Source organism: Macaca thibetana, chromosome 5 (genome assembly GCF_024542745.1).
Source record: "Macaca thibetana thibetana isolate TM-01 chromosome 5, ASM2454274v1, whole genome shotgun sequence".
Lineage (NCBI taxonomy): Eukaryota > Metazoa > Chordata > Mammalia > Primates > Cercopithecidae > Macaca > Macaca thibetana.
Window position 1 is genome coordinate 44,638,454 of NC_065582.1, and position 24,919 is coordinate 44,663,372.

General features: G+C 37.4%; 1 protein-coding gene across 3 annotated transcripts in view; it reads left to right on the forward strand.

Annotated features, from left to right (window-relative positions):
• OTUD4 (OTU deubiquitinase 4) overlaps positions 1 to 21,092 on the forward strand; it is a 48,117-nt gene extending 27,025 nt beyond the window's left edge. For all 3 annotated transcript variants that reach the window (XM_050791760.1, XM_050791761.1, XM_050791764.1), the window contains exons 11-21: positions 2,170 to 2,264; positions 3,903 to 4,006; positions 4,109 to 4,295; positions 8,350 to 8,512; positions 10,346 to 10,469; positions 10,779 to 10,834; positions 11,321 to 11,401; positions 12,410 to 12,548; positions 13,106 to 13,366; positions 14,734 to 14,774; positions 16,066 to 21,092. In XM_050791760.1, the coding sequence (XP_050647717.1) occupies positions 2,170 to 2,264; positions 3,903 to 4,006; positions 4,109 to 4,295; positions 8,350 to 8,512; positions 10,346 to 10,469; positions 10,779 to 10,834; positions 11,321 to 11,401; positions 12,410 to 12,548; positions 13,106 to 13,366; positions 14,734 to 14,774; positions 16,066 to 17,286 (2,472 nt within the window). In that variant the 3' untranslated portion in view covers positions 17,287 to 21,092. The remainder of the gene's footprint in view (positions 1 to 2,169; positions 2,265 to 3,902; positions 4,007 to 4,108; positions 4,296 to 8,349; positions 8,513 to 10,345; positions 10,470 to 10,778; positions 10,835 to 11,320; positions 11,402 to 12,409; positions 12,549 to 13,105; positions 13,367 to 14,733; positions 14,775 to 16,065) is intronic.
• The last annotated feature ends 3,827 nt before the right edge of the window (positions 21,093 to 24,919 follow it).

Sequence of the window (24,919 nt, forward strand, 5' to 3'; positions counted from 1 at the left end):
TGGGAGGGTGCTACTGACATCTAGTGGGTAGAGGCCAAAGCTGTAGCCAAATAGTCTACAGTGCACAGAACAGCCTCCCTCATCTCCCTCTAACAAAGAATACCTAGTCCAAAGTGTCAGTAATGCTTAGGCAGAAGAAACCCTAGGTAAAATAATTTACAAGGTCTCTTCTTGTTTTTTGTTCATTGTTTATGGAAAAATATTGCTATTTCAAAAACAAAAAACCACATACACAAAAAATGTTATGTGGAAGTTAATTCTCTTCAGAAATTATTTCCATCAAAAAGTGTTGCCTTTTAAAAAACTACTTTAAAACAGCCATTGGCAAACATTTATTTTTGACTTACAGAGGAAACATTTACTTTATGATAAATTGGCTTTTGTGAAGTCATCTGATTAGCCAGGATTTTATCTTAAGAACCTTTAATAGTTCTCGTTCTGGGGTATTTAAAGGTGAGGAAAAAGAGAACATGATTCATTCAGGTACTGCCTTATGGGATTGTCATAAATCTGCTCTAATTGTAGAAGGAAATTGTGGAAGCTTTTACTACATTGATTGGGAAAACTTGAAAGAGAACAAACGAGATTAAATCTAGGGTTTAAAGGTCTCTCTCCTCACCCTTCTCAACAGAGAAGAGAAGATGGCTTATGCTGTATCATTAAAGTCATGTTATTTTAAGTCAAGCATATTTCCTTTGAGGTTGAAATTGCTTTTGGTAAAGTAGGTGCTTTTGATAAAGTAAATGGTAAAGCACATGCTTTTTTTTATTCCTTTTTAAAGTATTTTATTTCCATCTGTACTACTTGACCATTTTATTTGGATAACGTGGTCATTGGATAATTTGGATAAAATTTTAAGAAACTGAGATGACTCTAAGGTGACTTTTGTTTACTCGAGTGTGTAAGATGTAGTTTAAACTTTTGATTAGAACTAAGTTCAGAAAATTTTTTTATTGTGAAACTTTTGAAGGAAAAATGCCTTGTCATTGATGAAGAATGAAATATCAGCTTGAGGACTTTGGTTTACTACTAAAAGTGGGAGTTTGCTTAAAGCATTGTCCTGTATGTTGTACTTGGCAGGTACACAATTCAGTGTGGGCAATATAACAATAGGAAGAAAACTTAGGCTTTTTTCCTCTTTTATCAAGGATTTACAGTTGCGTAATATTAATTGCAAGAGAACAGTTAATGGATCTATTTTTAGGGATAAAAATCACAGTTGCACATTTTTAATATAGGAAAAATGGGAAGATAATAATTGTAATAATAGTTGCTCTCACTTGTAGAGTGGTTGCTGTGTGCAAGTTATGTGTATCCTCTTACGTGTATCCTGTGCACCCTCATTCCATCTCCATGAGTTCTGTGACGTAGGTACTATTATTAGCTCCATTTTGCATTATGAGGAAACTGAAAGGAGAGAAAAATAACTTGCCCATGGTCATGTTGCTGGCAAGTGGAAAAGCCATACCTGGAAGCCTGGGGTATGTGGGACCATAGCCCTGCCTTCAGAACCAGGGCATGTTGCCTCTTTTGTTTAGAGCCTTAACATATTGTGCTCCTACTTTTTGAACAATTTAGAAAATCAGTTTAGAAAAGAATTTAGAGGGACAAAGAAGAAAAGGTTTTCTTTCTTTTAGGTAGGAGATATGGAGGTCTGGGAGGTTAAGGAGATGGATTTTATTGTAGACCTCTTTGGACTTACTTTGTTTTTACTGATAAACTTTATTTTCTGTTTAATTAAAGACAAAATTTTAAAATCTGGGTGTGGTGGCTCACGCTTGTAATCTCAGCACTTTGGGAGGCCGAGGCAGGTGGATCACTTGAGGTCAGGAGTTCGAGACCAGGTGGGCCAACACGGTGAAACACTGTCTCTACTAAAAATACAAACAAAACAAAACAAAATAAATGTAGCCGAGTGTGGTGGCACGCACCTGTGATCCCAGCTACTCGGGAGGCTGAGATAGGAGAGTCCCAGGCTTGAACCGGGGAGGTGGAGGTTGCAGTGAGCCAAGGTTGCGCCTCTGCACTTCAGCCTGGGTGACAGAGCGAGACCTTGTCTCAAACAAACAAAACAAACGAAAAAACACAAGAAGTCACAAAAAACTGATTAATGCAAAGGAAGCAGGTGACTGATTTTTTTTTCCTTTTCATTTTTGGAATGTTTAACAGGTGAGGTTGGATCACAATGGAAAATTTTTGAATGCAGATGTTCAAGGAGTTCATTCTGAGAATGGACCAGTTTTGGTTGAAGAACTGGGAAAGAAGTATGTACTATTCTTCAGCTAAGGCGTTTACTGCCTCTTCCATTTAGCCTAATCATGAGCATTTTAAAATGGCTTTCTGTATTTGCAAATTCAATGAAAGATATTGCCCATGTATAGAAAGTGTATTTGGGCCAGGGGCGGTGGCTCATGCCTGTAATCCCAGCACTTTGGGAGGCCAAGATGGGCGGATCACAAGATCAGGAGATCGAGACTATCCTGGCCAACATGGTGAGACCCCGTGTCTACTAAAAATATAAAAATTAGCTGGGTGTGGCAGCGTATGCCTGTAAATCCCAGCTACTTGAGAGGCTGAGGGAGGAGAATCGCTTGAACCAGGGAGGCGGAGGTTGCAGTGAGCTGAGATCGTGCCACTGCTCCTCAGCCTGGTAACAGAGCTAGACTTCATCTAAAAAAAAAAAAAGAAAGTACATTTGTTCTGACCTCTAGAAAAGCACTAAATGTGCAAATTTAGTATTTTGCACATTGTCAAACTTTGAATGAAGATTGTTTTGTTGCTTACTATTTAAAATGTACCATTGTGTGCACAAAGGCAGTTCAAGAAATTGACTAGATCGTAATATGGGAGCTTTGGAGGGATTCATTTTAAATTCATTCAGTACTGCATTGTGTGTAGTTAGTGTCCAGTCAGTTTGTCAGATGGAGTAGCAAAATATTATTGGCTTACCTTATACAGTGTTATTTTAGAGCACCTTTGTTTCAGTTGCTGCTGGGCTTTATTAGAGAAAAAGGTAGTAAGTCACACCTTAAACTTTACTGTGGAAAAATTTGAACATATACAAATTAAGAATAGATCCCCAATATAACCAACAGCACAGTTTTTGAATCCCAGTATAACTCAACACCCATTTTTAGCAACTCACAGCATTTTGACCAATTTTTAAATTTTTTTTGAGACATAGTCTTGCCTGTCACCCAGGCTGGAGTGCAGTGGCGCAATTTAGGCTCACTGCAACCTCCGCTTCCCGGGTTCAAGTGATTCTCGTGCCTCAGCCTCCCAAGTAGCTGAGATTACAGGCATGTGCCACTATGTCCGGCTAATCTTTTGTATCTTTAGTAGAGACAGGGTTTGACCATGTTGGCCAGGCTGGTCTTGAACCCCTGACCTTGTGATCCGCCCACCTCAGCCTCCCAAAGTGCTGGGATTACAGGCATGAGCTGCCTCACCCGGCCTAGGCAATATTTTCTAATCTATTTTCCCTAATATGTTTTTAAAAAATGAAAATGAAATTGGCATATTTTGAAGGCAATCCAAGCATCACACCATTTCTCCAGTGATGTTTATATGTTTCTCTAACAGAATAAAGACTTCCTTCCCTGCCTTAACTTCAGTACCATTATCCTATCTAAAAGAATAAGTCATTCTGTATTTAACTTTTGCTGAGATTGTGATTTAGCCCTCTTTTTTTTAAATTAGAAAATATGCTTTTGATTAATATCATTTTATTTGATTAGAATTACATCTGGATTGGTAAATGCTGTTTGTACCTTAATTCTAATTTATTTTAATGTAAGAAATAAAACTAGAAATTCTTATATAAGCTGAAAATAAATACGCAGAATATTTAAGTATTCTTACTAGGGTATTTTAAGCTATCACAAGTCTTTTCCCCTTTGAAGGCACACATCAAAGAACCTCAAGGCACCTCCCCCAGAAAGCTGGAACACAGTGTCAGGGAAGAAGATGAAAAAACCTTCCACTTCTGGACAAAATTTCCATTCTGGTAGGAGCACATCAGGCTGTCATTCCTTTGGGTTTGGGATGATGGTACTTGGGATTGTTTATAATATGAATATTATGATGTACTTTTGGGTTCTTATCACAGATATGGATTACAGAGGGCCAAAGAATCCAAGCAAGCCAATAAAAGCCCCATCAGCACTACCTCCTCGACTGCAGCATCCTTCAGGAGTAAGACAACATGCGTTCTCTAGTCATTCTTCAGGGTCACAGTCTCAGAAATTCTCCAGTGAGCACAAAAATCTTAGCCGGACACCTTCACAGATCATAAGGTAACCTTCTTGGATGCAAGAGAAGTATAGAAATCAAGTAAGAGGCATTTGTTGCATTTGCCGCATTATGTGCGTTTAAATAATTATAATTTTGTGTTCATATAATTGTCCCTAGATTAGTATTAAGAGCATTTTGGATAAAACATCATGTGAGGGTCTCAATTCTTTATAATTTTCTTCAAACAAGACAAGGAAGTATATATAGAGAGACCTTTATTTTTTAGTATTTTTTCAAATGGTTTGGGAGATCTTATTCTAGCCCAATCCTATTCTGGCACTTAATTTTCTGGTGGCTTGTAATATGGTAAAGACTGGATTCCAGATTGCATTTCTATTTCCTTGGGAGGTGAGGAACTTAAAGCAGCCCAAAATTGTTGGTTTACTTTGATAAGTTTTGATTGTGGTAATGTCTCTTAATACTGAATGGGGCTACAATTTTAGGTCTGTGAAATTGTAAATATCAACATTCTAAGTATCCAGAGACAGATGAACTTTGAGGATCACAATTTTCCTATGCTATGTGGATTTTAATTTTTCCCTAGTCTACCCTTTCTGTTGAGTAACTTTATAACCCTTTGCAAGAGCTTTATTTGAGAGGCTGTGTCTTATGTTGAAGCTGTCTTTATCATGCAAATATGACTGTGTTTCCTGTGGAGTCTTCATAGGTGACTGTGACAAGTACTTTTCCCATCAAAGCACCTTCTCAATTACCCGAAGAGCTGTAGCATCAGCTTATGTGTTTGCTAACCCTCTGGTCTTTAGTTCCTTTATATCTGGCATTTGGATGTTACGTTCTTTGTGAATGCACTTAACATTTTGTCACTGAAGATATATATAGGCTGGTGTGAAGGTCATGAGTTATCTCAGTTGATTGTTCACAGTCAGTTACAGGTCAAACTCCTTGTTCTACTCTTTTACCCTTTGTCGCTACTGTAGTTGACTTGTCTTAAAAAGAAAGGAAATAAATATGTTTTATGTAGCATCTTCAAGACAGAATTGTAGGTTCTTAAGCTGACATTTATCAATACTATAAGCTGACATTTATCAATACTATTTTAGTTTCTTGGTGCTGTTGTAGCAAAATACCATAAACTGGTCATCTTGAAACAACAGAAATTTATTTTTTCACACTTCTGGTTGCTAAAAGTCTGAAATCAAGTTGTTGCCAGGGCCATGGTCTCTCCGAAGGCTCTAGGGGAGAATCTGTTCCATGCTTGCCTCCTACTTCTGGAGTTGACTGCAGTCCTTGAGGTTCCTTGGCTTGTAAGTGCATCACTCCATTCTCTGCTTCCATCATCGCATGGTGTTCTCCCCATGTGTCTCTGTCTATCTTTTCTCATAAGGACATTAGTCATACTGGGTTTAGGTCCTACCCTATTCAGTATGATCTCATCTTTACTTGATTACATCTGAGAAGACCCTATTTCTAAAAAGGTCATGTGCATAGGTACTAGAGATTAGGAACATGAACATACCTTTCTGAGAAGCACAGTTCAATCCATAACAAATACTAATGATTCTAATCTGTTACATTACCTCTCCCAAACAGACAGAATTTATGCCACTAATCAACTAGTTTATGGCTGAATTTTGTTGTTTGGACATTGACCAAACTCCAGTAGCCCCTGGTGGTAGCTTACTCAATGCACAAAGAGTATCTAAGATATTAACTTACTTTGAATGTTAACTTTGGAAACCTAGAAATAGAAAGTAACTATAGAAAGATTATAGGCAGAAATTAATTGTTTAATAACATTCTCATTTTTTGATAGAAAAAGCAGTGTTCTTTTTCCTTGAACACAAGGGTACTCTTTAGTGATTTAAAGATTAAAAAAGGAAATACACATAGACTACAAAATGGCTAATTTAAATAAACTTGTTTATTATGAACTGAATTTATAATCTGGTGTGTTTCTGGTGTTGACTCTGATCGCCTGTGAATTGGTACAGTGCTCAGACAGATGTCTTGTACCAATAATACTTTTAATCAAGTTTTTTTTTTTTTTTTTTTTGAGACAGAGTTTTGCTCTTACTGCCCAGGCTTGAGTGCAATGGCGCGATCTTGGCTCACTGCATCCTCCATCTCCCGGGTTCAAGCGATTCCCATGCCTTAGCCTCCCGAGTAGCCTCCGAGTGCACCACCACGCCTGGCTGCTTTTGTATTTTTATTAGAGACGGGGTTTCACCATGTTGGTCAGGCTGGTCTTGAACTCCTGACCTTAGGTGATCAGCCCGCCTCTGCCTCGCAAAGTCCTGGGATTACAGGCATGAGCCATGGCACCCAGCCTCTAATCAACAGTATTTTTAATACTATGAAATAGAGAAGCATATCTTATTAGGATCCTTTTATATGTGTTAGCTATATGTGTTACTTGGTATATAAAAATACTTGATGGTATGTGACAAGGCAGTGATAATTAATACCATACACATGAAACTTTAGAGATTTTTTGACATTGTGACTAATTACATTAGAACCTAGTGGTATTTGCAGTTTGTTGTTAGGTTAGTATGCCTTCTCCATTGTGTGTGAGAACGAATTTTACTAACGTATTAAAACAAGTTTAAAAACTTTATTGAATATTTAAAGTAAGAACATTAAAAAACTTAGTCAGATTTTAGAATTTTATAGCTAACAGTCCAATAGATTTAAGCCCAGTACAGTTCATCTTCACTGTATTTCTAATTTGTAACACATCACTTTTGAATTTCTTCTAGTTATAGAGCAAAAGAGAACTGTAGTGCTGGATATGAGACCTTCATGGCCTCTTACTTTTTCCAGTTTTTCCTCATTGATAATTGTCTCTTCCTGTGGAGAAAACACAAAATATAACCAAAAACCAAGCAAGATTGCCATATATGCTTTCATTAATGTGGCTATCCAGGAAATACTGTGGCTGAATATCTGTCTTCAAGCTAGATGAAAATAGACTGTGGTAGCTTCTCTCTGAGGATGAGATGAAGATCATACAGTAGTGGTCATTTTTTTGGGGTGATAGGAGATGGTGACAAGGTAGTGCTAATTTGGCAGAGACTCCTGACAGTTGCTGAGTCCTCTTCAAAATTTTTTACCACTGGGATTTGGGAAGGATTAGTCTAAAATAGAGTCCAGATTTTCTATCCCTCCCTTTTTTCATCAGTACCATTGGGGTTGACATCTGTCCTGTTGTAATTGGAGTGTGATTGTAAGTGGGACTGTGTAAGGACGTGAAATGGCTATCTATTTCAGCGGTAAAAAAAAAAATCAGATGACATCATAGTGCTCTACTCTGTTGAGGAGGATAATATTTCTTTGTACTGTGACAAAGTATTTTTCTTACAGGTTTTAGATTTTCATGTTCCATTTTTGAAGAACTGTTAGACATGTTAGAAATAGTATTCATACTGTCTTTAATAGTTATAAGCCATATAATACATTAGGGTTGGATTATAGGATACTAAACTCTATTCATGAATTTCTTGTCATCCTTTTTTGACCAAAATTATGTTGAAATGACAGCAGTCTTACCTGTGCAATTGGTATCCAGCCTGACATGTTTTAGTTTTTCTTTTTCAGCTCTCTGTCTCCCTTGGTGGTGTCATAAACAAGTGGGAAGATGGTCCTGCTGTCTTATTGGACCTTTGGACCATTCCCCTTTATTTAGAACAGAAAGTGAGAATGCTTTTGAGACCTAAACTAATAATTTTCCCTTTGAGAATTAATTCTTAATGAAAATATTGGAATATGGTATAACAAGTATATACAGTTCTCACATTTCTTCCTTGATGAAAAGAAAAAAACCTCACTCATTTTTGTATCATTTGGAAATAAGTTTTTTTTTCTTTTCCCCTCTACCTCCCATTGTTAAGTTTGTCTTCTTGACTCTCTGTAAGGGCATGCTACAGAAGCTTCCATTTGCTAAACATTTATTAACTAGGCTGCCAAATGTTCTAAAATGTCAGTGTAGCTAAATTAGTAAAATGTTTATATTGCAAAATAGATCATTTTATTTTAGGTACTCAGTATAGTTTGTCTTTTTTTTTTTTTTTCTGACAAGAATGTTTTATTTGACAGAAAACCTGATCGTGAAAGAGTTGAGGATTTTGATCACACAAGTCGAGAATCTAACTATTTCGGCCTTTCCCCAGAAGAGCGCAGAGAGAAGCAAGCTATAGAAGAATCCCGTTTACTCTATGAGATTCAGAACAGAGATGAACAGGCTTTCCCAGCCCTTTCGGTATGTATGAAAAGACAGTTTAAAAGTTATTGTATAGAAGTTTCTCTTAATACAGTTTTTAGATTAAGCCATAGTTCCCAAGGGTAAACTAATAATTTTTAAACTTTAAATACTTTAAAGATCACATTTTTTTCACATTTTTCCTATTTTTCCTTTTCACATGTTTAGTAATATCTCTAGACCTAGAGATATTACTATAAGGTTGATAGAGTTGAGGCAAGTAAACTGGTTTGTTCACTTGTAGTGTTTAGCGTTTTCTTTTGAACTAAAACGTGTTTAATTTGTTAGCAAAAGTACTATGTAGTAGAGGTTCATGATTTAGTTAATCCATTACAAGATATATGTGTAAAATCAGGAAGCCTTTTTGAGAGCTGTCTTTCAGGGTGTTTGCTGTTGGAGGTGGTAACACATGTCATCCTGAGGCTTTGTCCTTTCTCCATGTGTCAGGCTGTGATGGATGCTTCTCTGATAAAAGAAGTGTTCTCTACCTTCAGGTTTCTTAATTCTTTTTGGGAAGTCAGAAGGGAAAACTGTTCTCATGTAGAATGAAGTATGTGCTCTCTGAGGTGGGTTTGTTGGCAGCAAAGAGGAGGGGTACCTAATTCATTCTCATGTCTGGGAGCCTGTGCCTGTGGTCTTTTACATCTTGGTAAGTAGTACCCAAATGACCTATGATCCAGAATGGTGGTTGGACACATTTTCTTTTTAGAGTAGATTAAATAAATAGTGGACTGTTACGGGAGGTTACCCAGTATACCAGTATAAAACATTAAAGCGTCACACACTGAGGTCTGTCTTCTGGTCTCTGTGGACTTCCTTAGGAGACTTGAGGAGGAACTCAATTGAAAACAGGTGATCTGGAATAGCAGTTTAATCTGGCACAGGCATTGGAGTTTAGGAATTATTGGAAGAAGTGCCCGAATCCATTTAGGAATAATTGAAGTGCCCAAATCCGTACATAAATAAGCATCGTTTATGTGCTGTGTACATTTATCTCTCATGTCATATGTGTTATTATATAAATAACAACTACAAATTGTTTAAGCTTGCATTCATACCTTTTTGCATTTTTCAGTTAGTGAATTGTAAAAGTACAACTACTGTAATGTGGGTACAGATTGTGAAATTTCTTTCTTGTTAAGAATGAGGTCTTTCGTACTCATCATTTTTAGACTAAGGAGTTTAATACTGATTGCTTTTGATAGTGGCTCAAATTTGTTTTCTAGAAAACTGTTAGAGAAGACTGAGATCCTCCTCTTAGCTGTGTGGAACATTTATTTAGAATGCTAAAACAGGAACCTAGAACCTTCAATGATAATTTAGCTTAAAAACCTGACTTATTTCAGCCCCTGATCTCATGCAGAGTTTAAGTGTTTTGCTGACCGTCAGTAAACACTTCATTGATAAGAATCCTTGTGCACTGTATTTGCTAATTTGCACTTAGGTTCTCCCCAACTCCCCACCGAAAAATATGGCACTACAATGACTTTTTTGGAAGGTTGGCACAGAAGATGTTGTTTTTGTAAAGAAAAGTTGTAGGGTAAAGGTTTGGTCAGGGTGGCTTCCTGAAATAGGGATATGAAGATTAAGTCTACTAATCTAGGCTGAAATCTGATTGCTTAATCCTTTCGACTTTGTGATAAGACTATTAATCTAGGGTGTATAATTAATTATGGACCCTAGATTCTATCTTCTTTAGTTTCAGTTCAAAAATACAAGGCTGTGAATTTTGAGATTTTTAGAAGTATGAAGAATAAGATTAAATACAGGATTTGTTCATATATTTGTGGGTAAATCTTTAACACAGAATGCTGGGTTTTGTTCATTTTAAAGAGCTCATCAGTCAGTCAGTCAGCTTCTCAGAGTAGCAACCCATGTGTCCAGAGAAAATCATCACATGTAAGTGATAGAAAAGGAAGCAGGCGGAGAATGGATACAGAAGAACGAAAAGACAAAGGTAAGTTATCTCATCATTCGAAAGCAGATGCTAGAGATCTCTTTAGATGACTGGCTTAGTGCCATATATTTGGGAAGGAACACTTTTTAAGTTGTTAAGTAGTTTATCTAATGTCACATATTTTGAATGTTGTAGAGAAGCATTGACTCAAGCTAAAGCATGTTAAATGCTATTCTAAAAACCACGTTTTCACTGGCTAAACATGGTTCAAATAATACTTTTGGCTTCTTCTATCTTCGTATTTTGTTGTTCTGTGTTCAGACATGACTGGTGGCTTATGCTGTCTTTTTTAATCTTGATCTGCTGCAGACTCTATTCATGGACATAGTCAGTTGGATAAAAAGCCTGAACCAAGCACATTGGAGGTAAAAGTTTTAAACACTACTTGCATCTTTTCTTTTTCCTTAGTACTATGATAGTACAGCAGGAAGAAGTGGAAGAAGGTGAAAATCAAAATTTTATAGCTGTGTATTAGGAAAGTAGAAAAGCAGGAAAAAGATAATGGGGATTGAGAAGTCACTCACAAATTATGTCTTCAAGGTACATTAGGGTGCCCTGCCTGAATTGTTAGAAAGTAGCTTTTATTCTCTGTCCCTCTAGAGTGATATTTTTAAAGGAGAAGAGTATACTGTTTGAAGCCTTGCCCCCAATGAAAACTGCCCAGTAGTTTGATATAATAAAGATGTTCAGGCAAAGTTAGCCTACTTGTTGAAGATAAGATATAATTGGAAAAAATACTCAGTGGTGAGAGGGTTCTATCAGATACAGGTAGGGTGAATTATAAAAGGAAACCATCAATTATTCCAGAATGTGGGTCTCTGAAATACAAAACTTTTTTTTTTCTTCCAAAGAATATTACCGATGATAAATATGCAACAGTTTCGTCACCATCAAAGTCAAAGAAGTTAGAGTGCCCTTCTCCTGCAGAACAAGTAAGTATATTGTTGCATTTAATATTGAATGCTCTACTCTCTGGGTTTCTTTACTCTGTATATAGGATCATTTAACAACAGAAAACATCAATATGGGAAATGGAGAATTTTTTTAGCATCACGGTTTGGCCGTGGTTATGATTTTTAAATGTATTCTGATGTTAGTCTAGAATGTTCTCTATGGAATGTTATAGAAATAACCACCATTTTCTGGACATTGAGACCATTCTTTTGAATTGATTTTGAGTATATTTATATTTGTTACCGTTATATTTGATACTTTGTATTTACTTTGGTAGATTTGCTTGAAAATTAGATTTTTGAAGGGAAACTATGAATTTCTGCTTTATTTCAAAATTTAAAAGATTTGTCTGCATCAGTTATTTCACAGATGGGAGGGAATGTACTGATTGAAAAGATTTGAAAAATATGCATTAAAAAAATACCAATTTACAAATTTCATGATGAACCTGTGTTCTAGCAGACATTTTAGTTCTTGATCCTAATACAAGAGTAGAGAAAGTTAAATGTTAAATGCCAGGAAGCATATAGTTGTATGAGGAGTTTTTCTAAATAATCATGAATTTCAAGATTTCAATGATTTTGCTCACTTGCCTTAAAAGTATTGTGTTGTATTTAACTCTGCTAGTGGATAGGTGCAGTGGCTCACGCCTGAAATTCCATCACTTTGGAATGCCGAGGCGGGTAGAGCCCAACTCTTGAGCCCAAGAGTTTTGAGACTAGCCTGGGCAACATGGTGAAACCCTGTCTGTATTAAAAAATGCAGTCCTTGTTGGTAGGCAACCCTTGGTTAGGATCAAATTTGTTTGCATATTATCTTTAGCTGCTGTGTGTTTCTCTTACATTTCTAAGACTATAAAGGGCTGTTTGTACTTCATTTGTATAAAAGGCAGGCAACTCAATATGTATCTGGTGGTTAAAATTAATGTTAAAGTAAAATGACCTCTTGTCTTTTTCTGTCTTCCCCTACTCACTCCCTTCTTGAAGAAGCCAGCAGAGCATGTGTCTTTGTCAAATCCAGCTCCCCTTCTAGTTTCTCCAGAGGTACATCTAACTCCTGCGGTGCCTTCTTTACCAGCCACTGTGCCAGCCTGGCCAAGTGAACCTACAACTTTTGGACCAACAGGTTAGAGAAGGGTTTAGAAAATCTAGCCACCCAAAACACCTTTCTAGTCAGAGACTTCAAACTCTTGAGTGAAAGTTTGACCTCCGAGCAGGGTTAGGTATGTGGAGCCTCACAGAGCTTTCTGTGATACTCTGCTTTGCTCTGCTTCCAATGTGGAAAGACCATGTTCATTTGGTGTTGTATTCATCTGACATATGCCCTCATAATCTCAGGAGCATGATGTTTGAGCTGGTTGCTTTGGTTGCTCAGCACTAATTAGCACCACGGTTTGATGCTTCCTTCGTGGGCCAGCTCTTTATGGCCCCGTAATGAACCCCTTGACCAGCCCCATGTCTTACACGTGCCTGCAAGAGCTACTGTTAGAAGACATTGACTCAAAGCTTGTGTCCTGGGCATATTTCCTTCTTTGTGTCCAGGAGGGCCCTTGGTTGATATTAAAAGGTACTACTTTAGATTGGCTATATCAGTTATATAGCATTCTTTATAGGTTAATGTAAGCATATTTGTAAAGATTTTCATCTTTTGTCATTTTTGATTCCTTTTCTTCTTGTTTGTAGGTGTCCCTGCTCCAATTCCCGTTTTGTCAGTGACACAGACTTTGACCACTGGACCTGATTCTGCTGTATCCCAAGCTCATTTAACACCCTCTCCAGTTCCTGTGTCAATACAGGCAGTTAACCAGCCCTTGATGCCTTTGCCTCAGACATTGAGCCTTTATCAAGACCCACTCTATCCTGGGTTTCCTTGTAATGAAAAGGGAGATCGAGCCATTGTACCACCTTATTCACTGTGTCAGACTGGGGAGGACCTGCCTAAAGGTGAGCTCCTTCTCCAAGTTCAAATTGACTTTATCAAGTCCAAACAAGCTTAGTAAGAAATGAAGAGAGGTAAGTAGAGGTCAGAGGTCTGGTTTCTTAGTAAGCTCAAGGATGGGAAGGCAGCAGAGGTTTAGCTATTAGTCATTCATTCTTGTTTCAGCTTGATTTATTAGAAAAATGTATTAGAATTTTTTTTCTGTTTTGAGACGGAGTCTCTCTCTGTCGCCCAAGCTAGAGTGCAGTGATGCGATCTCAGCTCATTGCAACCTCTGCCCCCTGGATTCAAGCGATGCTCCCATTTCAGCCTCCTGAGTAGCTGGGACTACAGGCACCCGCCACCATGCCTGGCTAATTTTTTTGTATTTTTTAGTAGAGACAGGGTTTCACTATGTTAGCCAGGATGGTCTCGATCTCCTGACCTTGTGATCCACCCACCTCGGCCTCTCAAAGTGCTGGGATTACAGGCGTGAGCCACCGCACCTGGCCCAGAAAAAATTTTTTTTAATGTTTCTGGCATACTTGTTAATGCTAGTGTGCTTAGTAATGATACCTCCTTCTGTGTTTTTTACATAAACGGACTTGAAACCATTCTGAATTAAGATCATAATAATTTCACTAATTAGATACCTAAACATGGGTCTGCATTTCAGAACTAACACTTGCATCCATGAAAAAGTTACAGAGAAAAGCAAATATAGTATGTAGTGGCTGTTAAAGTACTATATTTAATGTGTCTTATTTTTGTTTAAAAATTCTTTTAAAATTTACTTTCCCCCTTTATTTTTAAGGAATTTGCCCCTCCCTCATTTTTGGTTTGCAAAATTTTATATCTGTAAATCTGAGTAATGCAATGACTACTATATGCTGTTTACCTGGATTTATGTGAATGTTTTTGTTTTATTAGTTAGTAGTTTGATGTTTGTGTCTATGGGTAACTGGCTCATGGTAAATGAATACTTGGAATACTATTATCCTACTAATGATGCTACTAATAAGTTAGGTTTTATGTTGATTTTACCATTCTCGACATTTTCATTTCCTAATTTTTAAACCCCCAGAAAAGTTGAGAAAAAAAGCACCTGAATGTCCTTTACCCAGATTCAGTTTTAATAAGATAAAAATTTCAGTCAAAGCCATTTTGGGATTTACATGCTAACAGACAAAGCATATTGAATCTGGAATTAACCTTTGGTAACAGCCTGTTTTTATGTTATGTTATATTACGGTTTTTATCTATGTTTTGTTTCACAGGCTAGAGAAAACAACTAGAGTAGGTAAAATTGTCTTTAGAACTATATGTTTAATGAGGATGATAAATAAAAGCTCTGCAGATATATACTTTTAACAAATGATTACTTTATTTTTAGATAAGAATATTCTTCGATTTTTCTTCAATCTTGGTGTGAAGGTATTTACATTTTATCATCTTAAAGTCAGTTTATTCATTAATACTGTTTTAAATTATTACTAGTGTTAACTCTTATCCTGTCAGTCAGTAACCTAAAATTTGCTAAATCTCATTATTTTAAAAACCAGCATTTTCTGTACTATATTGTTTGTTTTTAGTGCTAGTAGAGGCTCCAGTTTTACTTTTTGTCTTGACTGGGATGGCTTAACCTGTGAGTATATTCAAGACATAGCTGCATCTTTGGGCAGCCTAATGGAAATGCCCTCGCTTGGGAATTAATTAGATGCAAATCTGGGCTTGAAGTTCTGCTCCATCACTCTTTAGCTGAATTTCCCTGGGCAAGCCATGTAGCGTATCTGGGCCTAACTTTTTCATTTATAGAATGGGGGTAATATTCTTCACCTGCCTCCATTATTGAAAAGATCAAAGGAAGTAACGTGTACATCCTATATAAGATAGTGTGGTTGTTGACTAGAAGAGCAGAGGTATCCTTTGGGAAATGGTCAGTCTAGAAATAGCTTTTCTTAGGTTGGAGAACTCTGTCCCTGTTAACGTTAGGTTTTCTCCTGTCCTACATTAGTTTCTGTGGGTTTTAGACAGTCAAACTATGAAATGAAGTGCCCTACCTTAGCCTGCTGACCACTTTCATAAAAAGAAACTTGATTATTTTACCATCTGCTGCATTAATTGGTTAATTTTATATTTAATGTTGATTTTAATTGGTTAGCCAATTAGCTAACCAGTTATACTTTCTTCATATTTTGGTTTTTAGCTGAAATCTTGCAGAGGAAGGATTTGGAATATTTAATTTTCAACATTATCCCTCCCTGATTAGAGGTCTAACTTAATCCTTACATTTGGAGTACTCTTGGGGGCTCCTAGAATTGTGGAGTCCTAACATTGGAGATCATCTACTCTCATACTGGCATTTTCCCAGTAAAACAAATTCAGATGTTAACTGGCCTGCATGGGGTGGCACAATGAGTTAGTGGTAGAGCCAGAATGTGAATGCAGGTCTAGCTAAACAGTCAGTGATAGAAATACTATCTCCTATCAACTTAGGAGGACTTCAGATTGGTTTTAGGACAGGAGCAAGCAATGGAGTCTTAAAGCAGTGAATTTTGTAATTCATTTTCATGTTGGTTATTACAGTGATTTAGTATTTGGACTATAGATTATATGGTCTTTGTAGGCATGAGAAACTTACCTTGAGCCTAGTACTTGTAGATTGATATGCACCCAAACCTCTCTTTTTTCGCCTCTTTTGTTTAACTGTTTTGTGTCTTTTTAGGCATACAGTTGTCCTATGTGGGCCCCACATTCTTACCTGTACCCGCTGCACCAGGCCTACCTGGCAGCCTGCAGGATGTACCCAAAGGTCCCTGTCCCTGTTTATCCTCATAATCCCTGGTTCCAAGAGGCTCCTGCTGCTCAAAATGAAAGTGACTGTACCTGTACTGATGCCCACTTTCCTATGCAGACTGAGGCCAGTGTTAATGGTCAAATGCCACAGCCAGAGATTGGACCGCCGACATTTTCTTCACCTCTGGTTATCCCTCCATCTCAGGTGTCCGAAAGTCATGGACAATTGTCTTACCAGGCTGATCTTGAATCTGAGACCCCTGGGCAGCTTCTGCATGCTGATTATGAAGAGTCACTAAGTGGCAAGAATATGTTCCCCCAACCATCTTTTGGACCCAATCCATTCTTAGGCCCAGTTCCTATTGCACCTCCTTTCTTTCCTCATGTTTGGTATGGGTACCCTTTTCAGGGATTCATAGAAAATCCAGTAATGAGGCAGAATATTGTCCTGCCCTCTGATGAGAAAGGAGAATTGGATCTGTCTCTGGAAAATCTGGATCTGTCTAAAGATTGTGGTTCAGTTTCAACAGTAGATGAGTTTCCAGAAGCCAGGGGTGAACATGTACATTCTCTCCCTGAAGCAAGTGTGAGCAGTAAGCCGGAAGAAGGCCGGACAGAGCAATCATCCCAGACACGAAAGGCAGATATGGCATTGGCTTCCGTCCCTCCTGTAGCAGAGGGAAAGGCTCATCCTCCCACTCAGATTCTAAACAGAGAGAGAGAAACTGTGCCTGTTGAACTTGAACCTAAAAGGACCATTCAAAGTCTGAAAGAAAAAACAGAAAAAGTAAAAGATCCTAAGACTGCTGCTGATGTGGTCAGCCCTGGGGCCAACTCTGTGGATAGCAGAGTGCAAAGACCAAAAGAAGAGAGTTCAGAAGATGAAAACGAAGTGTCTAATATTTTGAGAAGTGGTAGATCTAAGCAGTTCTATAATCAAACTTATGGAAGCAGGAAGTACAAAAGTGATTGGGGCTATTCTGGTAGGGGCGGATATCAACATGTGAGAGGTGAGGAGTCCTGGAAAGGACAGCCAAGCAGAAGTCGGGATGAAGGTTATCAGTACCATCGAAATGTCAGAGGACGACCATTTAGGGGAGATAGGAGGAGATCAGGGATGGGAGATGGCCATAGGGGACAGCACACTTGATGGTTGTTGCTGAAATATTTTCTAACAGAAACTCTTAGGTGGAATGTTTCTGAAGGCTTTAAAAAAATACAATAAAGTAAAAACCCCAATTGGAACTCTTTCCCCTCCCCAGCCCCCTTACCTTCACTCCCATACTGGACAAGACATTTTGGACATGACTTCAAGGGGACAGGTTAATTCCTGGCATTGCCAGTTATCTTCATTCAGAATCTGTTTTATTTATCAAGCGACTGTCCCCGTAAAAAGTAGAAGATAAGTTTGTTAAAGTATTTTTTATAAACAGCTTAATATAAAACATTATAGATTTAGTGTTTGGCTTTTTCCTTATAAGTTTATAAGTTTGATTTCAAATGTTGGAAATGTGTGCTTTATAGTGTTTACTAAAGTGACAAGAAAATATACCATTTGACACACTATAGATTCCAAACATAACGTTGCACCAAATAGAAATGTATATTTTATTATGCAATGCCTTAGTCATAAACTGGGCTCAAACAATTCTCAGCCTAAAACACTGTTGTCTTTTAAAATGCTTCCAACCCAAAGGCCTTTCATCTCAATATCTGTCAAACTTGAATAATGTCTTCTCTTTAATATTCACATAAGGCAGCCTATTAACTGTGTCTTAGCAATGTTGTATATAGTTCTTTTAATATTCATAAGGTATATTTTTGAATTTTGGTATTTGTTGAGATGGCATAGAAGAATAGTAGGAAATCCAATGAAATGGCTGTTTCCACCAAGAATTCTTAGCACTGGTGTAAATATCATGGTGCCTACTCGAAAGAAATGTAGATGCTATGCATTTTGAAAATAATCTGCATCAGTTAGAACTGCAGAAGTTTTTTTAATGCCACTTTAACACTAATGCACTGACAGATTCTAAATATTTTGTGAGAAGAAATGTTAAAAATTTTTAGCTTGACAGGTTTCTAGAGTTACTGTGTATTTTTGTTTTTTGTTTTTGTTTTTTCCCCCTTGAACCATTGGTTGTGTATCACTTTCACTTTACACTTGCATGTTCTACTTGTCAGGGCTGGAACTATTGTATAGAAGATAATATGATTGTGACTTTCTAGTTCTTTTCTAGAGGATGCTGCTAGAAAATGGTTTTGCTTTGCATTTTATAGCTTGTTACCCTTAGGTAGGTAACAAATTCCATCCTGCTTTCTTCCAGTCTTTGCAGTATTCACTAGAGGTTCCCTTTGCATGTTGCACTCTTCTCATTTGGAGATTGGACTCTCTGAATTAACACAGTATTCATTCATCTGTGTTATTTGTAAAAATAACTGTAGCTTGTATTTCTTATTTGTACATACCAATGTGAAAATCCACTTTTATTATGTTGAGATTATCTTCTGATCAGGAAGTTTGAGTGCTATGCAAATAACACAGTCGTAATTTCTCTTTGCATGCCATGTGTAATATACCTAGCCAAAACCAGATGCGGTGACTTTCTTTTTTTGTAAAGCAAATTACTTAAGAAAATACAATTCACTTGAATTTGACGAACTGAAACAGATGAGTTTTCTGGGTTCTCTGATAACCTATGGGAATGTTTGGATGCCAGCTGGGCTCAGTGAATCGCCACTGTACTGTAATAATGGTTATTTACCTCTGTGCTGTTTTAATTACCTAACGTCTGTGTAACTGCTGATTTGAGTAGTGATTAGCATTTAGATAATGTAACAGGATTTTAGAGAGCACTTTGAAAGATAACATTTTATTATGATGGTGCTAGGTAAAAAATTGTAAAGACTGGGATGGTTGTGTGGAAAAAATTTTTTGAGAGAACCTATTGAAAGGAATTTGTTGTCACCTTCTAAACTAGAATAGTAGTTGAAGGTACCGCTTAAGCCATTTTTTTTCTTAACATCAGTGGCTCAGTTAAGGAATGAGAAGATAGAGGGTCCTCTACTTTCAGCTCATGCTTTTTTATGTAGGACTAGCTTACCTGATTTTAATGAAAATCACATATTGATATAAACACCAGATTTGAAAGTTCAATGTGTTTGATCTCAGGAGTCCAAAATAAGTTGTTGCTTCTGGTGTCCTGCATTTTATTGACTGGGGTTTGATCTCAGCTTCTGAAAATGTTTAAAAATTGGAAATACTATTCATGTCTTCATTGTCACTTTGTCTTACCTCAATTGAGTAACAGAAGATAGTTCCTGAAGGAAACACTGATTTGCTTTCTGTTTCTCATATCTCACCTCTTGGATATGATGGAAAAAGTGCTTGAAAGAGAATTTTAGCAGATGGTACTTTTCTCAGTGACCTCTGGAATAAAAGAACTGACTTTTGATAGTTTTAAAATTAATCTTTGCATGAAGGTTGGTTTTCTTTTTTTCCTTTAAGTTTGTTTTTAAATGTGTTAATTAGTCCAGGGGATTTTGCCTTATGCTGAGGTCAAACTAAGGCTAAGCAAGCTTTTGTCCTTCATTTTAACTGTTTATGTCATACTGTATGTTGACATATTTCTTTATAAGAGAATAGAGGCAAAAGTATAGAACTGAGGATCATTTGTATTTTTGAGTTGGAAAATTATGAAACTTCACCATATTATGGTCATACATATTTTGAAGAACAGACTGACCAAAGCTCACCTGTTTTTTGTGTTAGGTGCTTTGGCTGAACTTGATTCCAGCCCCCTTTTCCTTTTGGTGTTGTGTATGTCTCTTCAAGTTCATTTGCTCTCAAATAAATCTTCAACTCTTGCCCCATGTCCTCCTTGGCAGCAGGATGCTGGCATCTGTGTAGTCCTCATACTGTTTACTGATAACCCACAAATTCATTTTCATGGCAGGGCTAAGCTCAGACCCTGCCTTGACCTGGCAAGAGGAGGTTTTCCCAGACCACAATGCCGATATCTTATTTAATGCAGACTGTATTCTTGCAGTGTGTTGTTTTTTTTTGTGACTCAAGGTTGAATTAAAATGCCTGTGAACTGCAAACTTGCTTATGATTGACTTGGTGCAATAAAGTTCCTTTCTAACCATTTCTGGTTTAGAAAACATTCAGCCATCCTAGAAACTAGCAATATTTATTTTTGCCTCTTTTGTTTTACCTTCCTTTTTAGATGAGGTAATGTTTTGTCTTTTACTTAAGGGTACTCAGCAAGGTCCACTCTAGTGTAGCTGAAGAGAATGCATATTTGGCTACACTGTTTCTGTTTACTGTATTTTGCTCCCTACTTTATGTCTAAATGCTATTGTTTTTGTTTAAAATCCTAATAATGTCTCATTTTCCAATATGTTATTTTCAAATAACTAAGGTTTTGCTACTAGTGTCAGCCATTTACTCTCCCACTAATTGGGATTATTTTTTAAAAGAGATCTTTCTCCCTGAAATAGAAGTTTTAGAAAATCTTAGAAGAGGGGTGGGTGCATGTCTTAATGCTGGGAAGCGGCAACTTTGGGGTTGAACTTACTTGAATGGATTAAAAATTGCATTGTGTTACAGAGCTAGAAAATTTTATGTATGAAAAACGATAATAGCCTTACACTGAGTACAAATAATACTTTAAGAGCATGTGAAGATGTGATCATTTGTGATGTTACTTGTAAAAAAAAGTATATATACATATCTTTTGAAGTGTTAAAAGGAAACTAGTACTTTATATTCTTTATCATATCACTTTTTGTAAGTGTTGAATATATTCCTGTTTATTTTTCTATGTTCTGTTTTGTAGCCTTAAGAAGTGTTTCAAACATATCTGAATGTATAAAATAAGAGTAAATGCCCTACATGGTGTGATGCTGCATTATATATAAAACTGTGTGCATATATTAAATTTTGTCTCTTGATTCTGCTTGTTATTCTTTGGTTCCAGGGTTAACCAGGTGTAATATAGCATGTAAATCTTAAGAATTTTTGTAAACTCCTTAAAATAAATGATTTCCGTGACATTTTTCCAGCTAGAAGACAATTCTCCTACATGCAACTAAAAGCCATGTAGAATTTATAATCTATGGGTACTGTAATTTTCCCTACTTTATATAATGAAACTGAGGCCAAGTTATTTGCTTAGGGTTATGCAACTAGTAAGTGGTAGGACTTGTATTTGAGTCTAGTTTTAAGTGATTTTATAGCTAGTGCTACCATTTTTTTCTGCAGTGACTAAATGGGAATGTGCAGAATATCTAAGAATATGGATTAAATTGTTTTTTAATGGTTTTTACATTTAGCATTCAGTGATATTTATGTTGGCTAAAGGTGAAGCAAATTGAATGTTTTGAAAACAGTGTACTTACTTTGTATAAAGTATACTTTATACTCTGAAAACTCAATTTCTTAAAGCCTTTTTTTCTTTATAAAAGTTACCAAAGAATATTATCAAGTCAATACTTGTTTACATACAATATGAACTTTCTGTTAATCTGGCTTCCTCAGGAGGCCGAACCTGAAACAAGAGCCTCTTTCAGTTTAAGTATTTGACAGAAAAGTGAGTGATCTAGGAACAGGGTCAGCAAGCTGGGAAGGAGGATGAGCCATTTTAAAGATGATGAGAGTCGGCATGTGGAACTTTTATTTGAGACTGCTTTAGGAGCTGAGTAAAATAGAGAACCTTGTGGGAAAGGGAGGAAGGAGAAAAAGGGGAAACATTTTCTTGGCAGTATGCCGTGGGTTTATCCATGGAGTCAATAGAGAAGCCAGTGTGAGAGCTGGTAAGAGGTGTGTTTGTGGCTGGATTGGGGGGCTCTTGCAGAACTGGTCACACCAGAAGTGAATGGGAGTGACCCAAATTAAGTCAGTGGTCTCCAAAGTGTCTGATACAAAGGGCCTGCTTTTCACTTTGAATAATTAAACTTTCACTTATCTTTCAAAGACTTATGTCTGGGACTAGGGCATAGTATGAGAATGTAAATAACTATGAAAGAGGAAGTTTAAACACAGCTTCCCTTCATAAACTTTTGCACCCTAACTTAATCTGTGAGTTCTTCATGAAACGTAGACCCCCAGAATACTTTAATAGGGTTGAGTTTTCTAAGAAAAGCTACATACAGACATTGGTATAAACATTAGTTTTTGAAACTGATTTTTCTGTGATGAATTCATTAGAGAAACTGGGGCTTTAGAATACATAACATTCCTGTAATTATATTTTTCACATTTAGTAAAAAACATTATAAAGATGTTAATGGTAGGCCAGGTGCTGTGGCCCACATCTGTAATCCCAGCACTTTGGGAGGCCGAGGCGGGTGGATCACGAGGTCAGGAGCTCAAGACCAGCCTGACCAACATGGTGAAACTCCGTCTCTACTAAAAATACAAAAATTAGCTGGGCGTGGTGGCACGTGCCTGTAATCCCAGCTGAGGCAGGAGAATCACTTGAACCTGGGAGGCAGAAGTTGCAGTGAGCCGAAATCATGCCACTGCACTCCAGCCTAGGCGACAGGCGCCATCTCAAAAAAAAAAAAAAGATGTAAATATAGATGAGTGTGGTTCTTAAGGCCTCCTACCCCTATGAATATTCTTAACTGGCAGGTTAACTGATTGATAACAAAATTCTATGTAGTAAGCCAATTTCTTTTTTAAAAAATGAGAACCTTGGCTTTGGACTAACAACCTTCAGATGAAATAAACTGCAATTTACCTATCTAGGGATATACTTGTTACTTGTTGCATCCCTCCAAACTAGTAGTAAAAGCATTTAAGTATTTTATAGTTTTATAAGATACTTTTATAAATGGAGACAAGAAACCAGAAGCACAGACGTAAAGTGACCATTGACGTGGGAGACCTATACACATGCAAGGTTGGGAGCTGGAACAAACATTTTCATTAAAGCCAGTCATCCCAGCGAAAAGGAGTGAAATTACAAATTCCCAGACAAAACTATCTTGGCCTGGGATCCAGTTTCTTAAAGGCAAAAAACAAAACCACCACTGAAAGAAAATGTTACCACATTCATTTAGGTTTGAGGTCCTGAAAGTCACAAACTAGGAAAACTGAAAAATGGTTCCAGGGTGGTAACACACTTGGCTCCGCTGGCAGAAGGCGAATGGAGAGCCTCTGAAGGGAAAGACCTCAGCCAGGGAGGTTTCTTGATGGCAAACAGGAAACCAGTGACTTAACCAGGTTTAAACAAATAGGGATTTCTCAAGAAATGTGGAGAGGTGGCTGCTGGCAGTTGTGCAGTGTTTTGATGTCAGGAGTAACATTTTTGTAGCTTGTTTTGCATTTCCCTTATATGTATCACCTTATGGGCATAAAATGCTTGCTCCATATACTACACCCTCAAGAAGCAGTACCAGAATATCATTTCCCTTTATTAGGAAAACAAGAGGTTTTCTTGAGATACTGTCTAGAAAACCCTCAAGAGGTTTCAATTTACTGGTTAGAACTCTTGCAGTTAGGTCATATGGCTTAACTGCAAGAGACTAGGAAAGTATGGAAGAAGATTTTCTATGTCTTAGACCAATTATGACCAACCACGTGGGACTGGGCATACTGTCTCCCTAACAAATTGGCAGAAGTGGTAGTGGTGGTGGTGAGTACAGGGCTGAGGAGAAACGGTATTTGCTACACAAAATCTCAGAATTTTCAGATACAGCCTCACTGAACATCTCACAAACTGAAACACTACAAAGGAAACCATCTTCCGAGAGCAACAGTCAGCACAGTATGCACCCAACTTTAGACCTGCATGTATTAATTGGACAGAGTAGAAAGGTTTTAAAAAATTAAGATAAAGGGGTGAACAATTAAAGTAGAAGCTCTGGAACAACTACTGTCTTGATATTTCTGCTTCTCTAACTGGCCTTGCTTTCTCTCTTCAATTCCTACTTTCAGCATGTAAAAAACTAACTTCAATCTGGAAGGCACAGAAAGCTCATCACAATCAGCCTGTATCCATCATTTCCTTCCATTAATCTCTTAAATGCCCATGTTCCTTTCTGCCTCTCACCAGACATGTATTTTGCTTTTCGTGGATTATCTCACTTCTCCTTTTAACTCAGTAAGATGGGTGCTATTACTGTTTCCTGGGACCTAATAACTTTCTGTAGTCCTTTCTGACATTCCAACCCAGAATGATTACTTTCTCTCTGAACCACTCACTGAGTGCTCACAACAGACTAGGCACTGGGGTTAAGGACTTGACATACCTGTATCCAAATATATTGATGAACATGAAGGAAATTATAGAACACAGCAGTTTTGTAGTCTTTCTACTTTCTCTGAGACATGCAGGTTCATTCCTTCAATACAGTAGACCACTACATGCCAGACACCATGCTATATATACTGAGTGTTAAGACAGATACAAGACTGGACTTAAAAATGCTTGTAGTCTAAAATTATTAGGTTAACCTAAATTACAAAAATTAGTTGTAGCATCAATACACTGCCTTTAAGACTACACGAAGTGAACACAGAAAATATGGATTATCCAGTGACGATTTAAAAACTTCAATGGCCGGGCGCAGCGGCTCATGCCTGTAACCCCAGCACGTTGGGAGGCCAAGGTGGGTGGATTACCTGAGGTTCAGTTCGAGACCAGCATGGCCAACATGGTGAAACTCCGTCTCTACTAAAAATACAAAAATAGCTGGGCGTGGTGGCGGGTGCCTGTAATCCCAGCTACTGGGGAGGCTGAGGCAGGAGAACTGCTTGAACCTGGGAGGCGGAG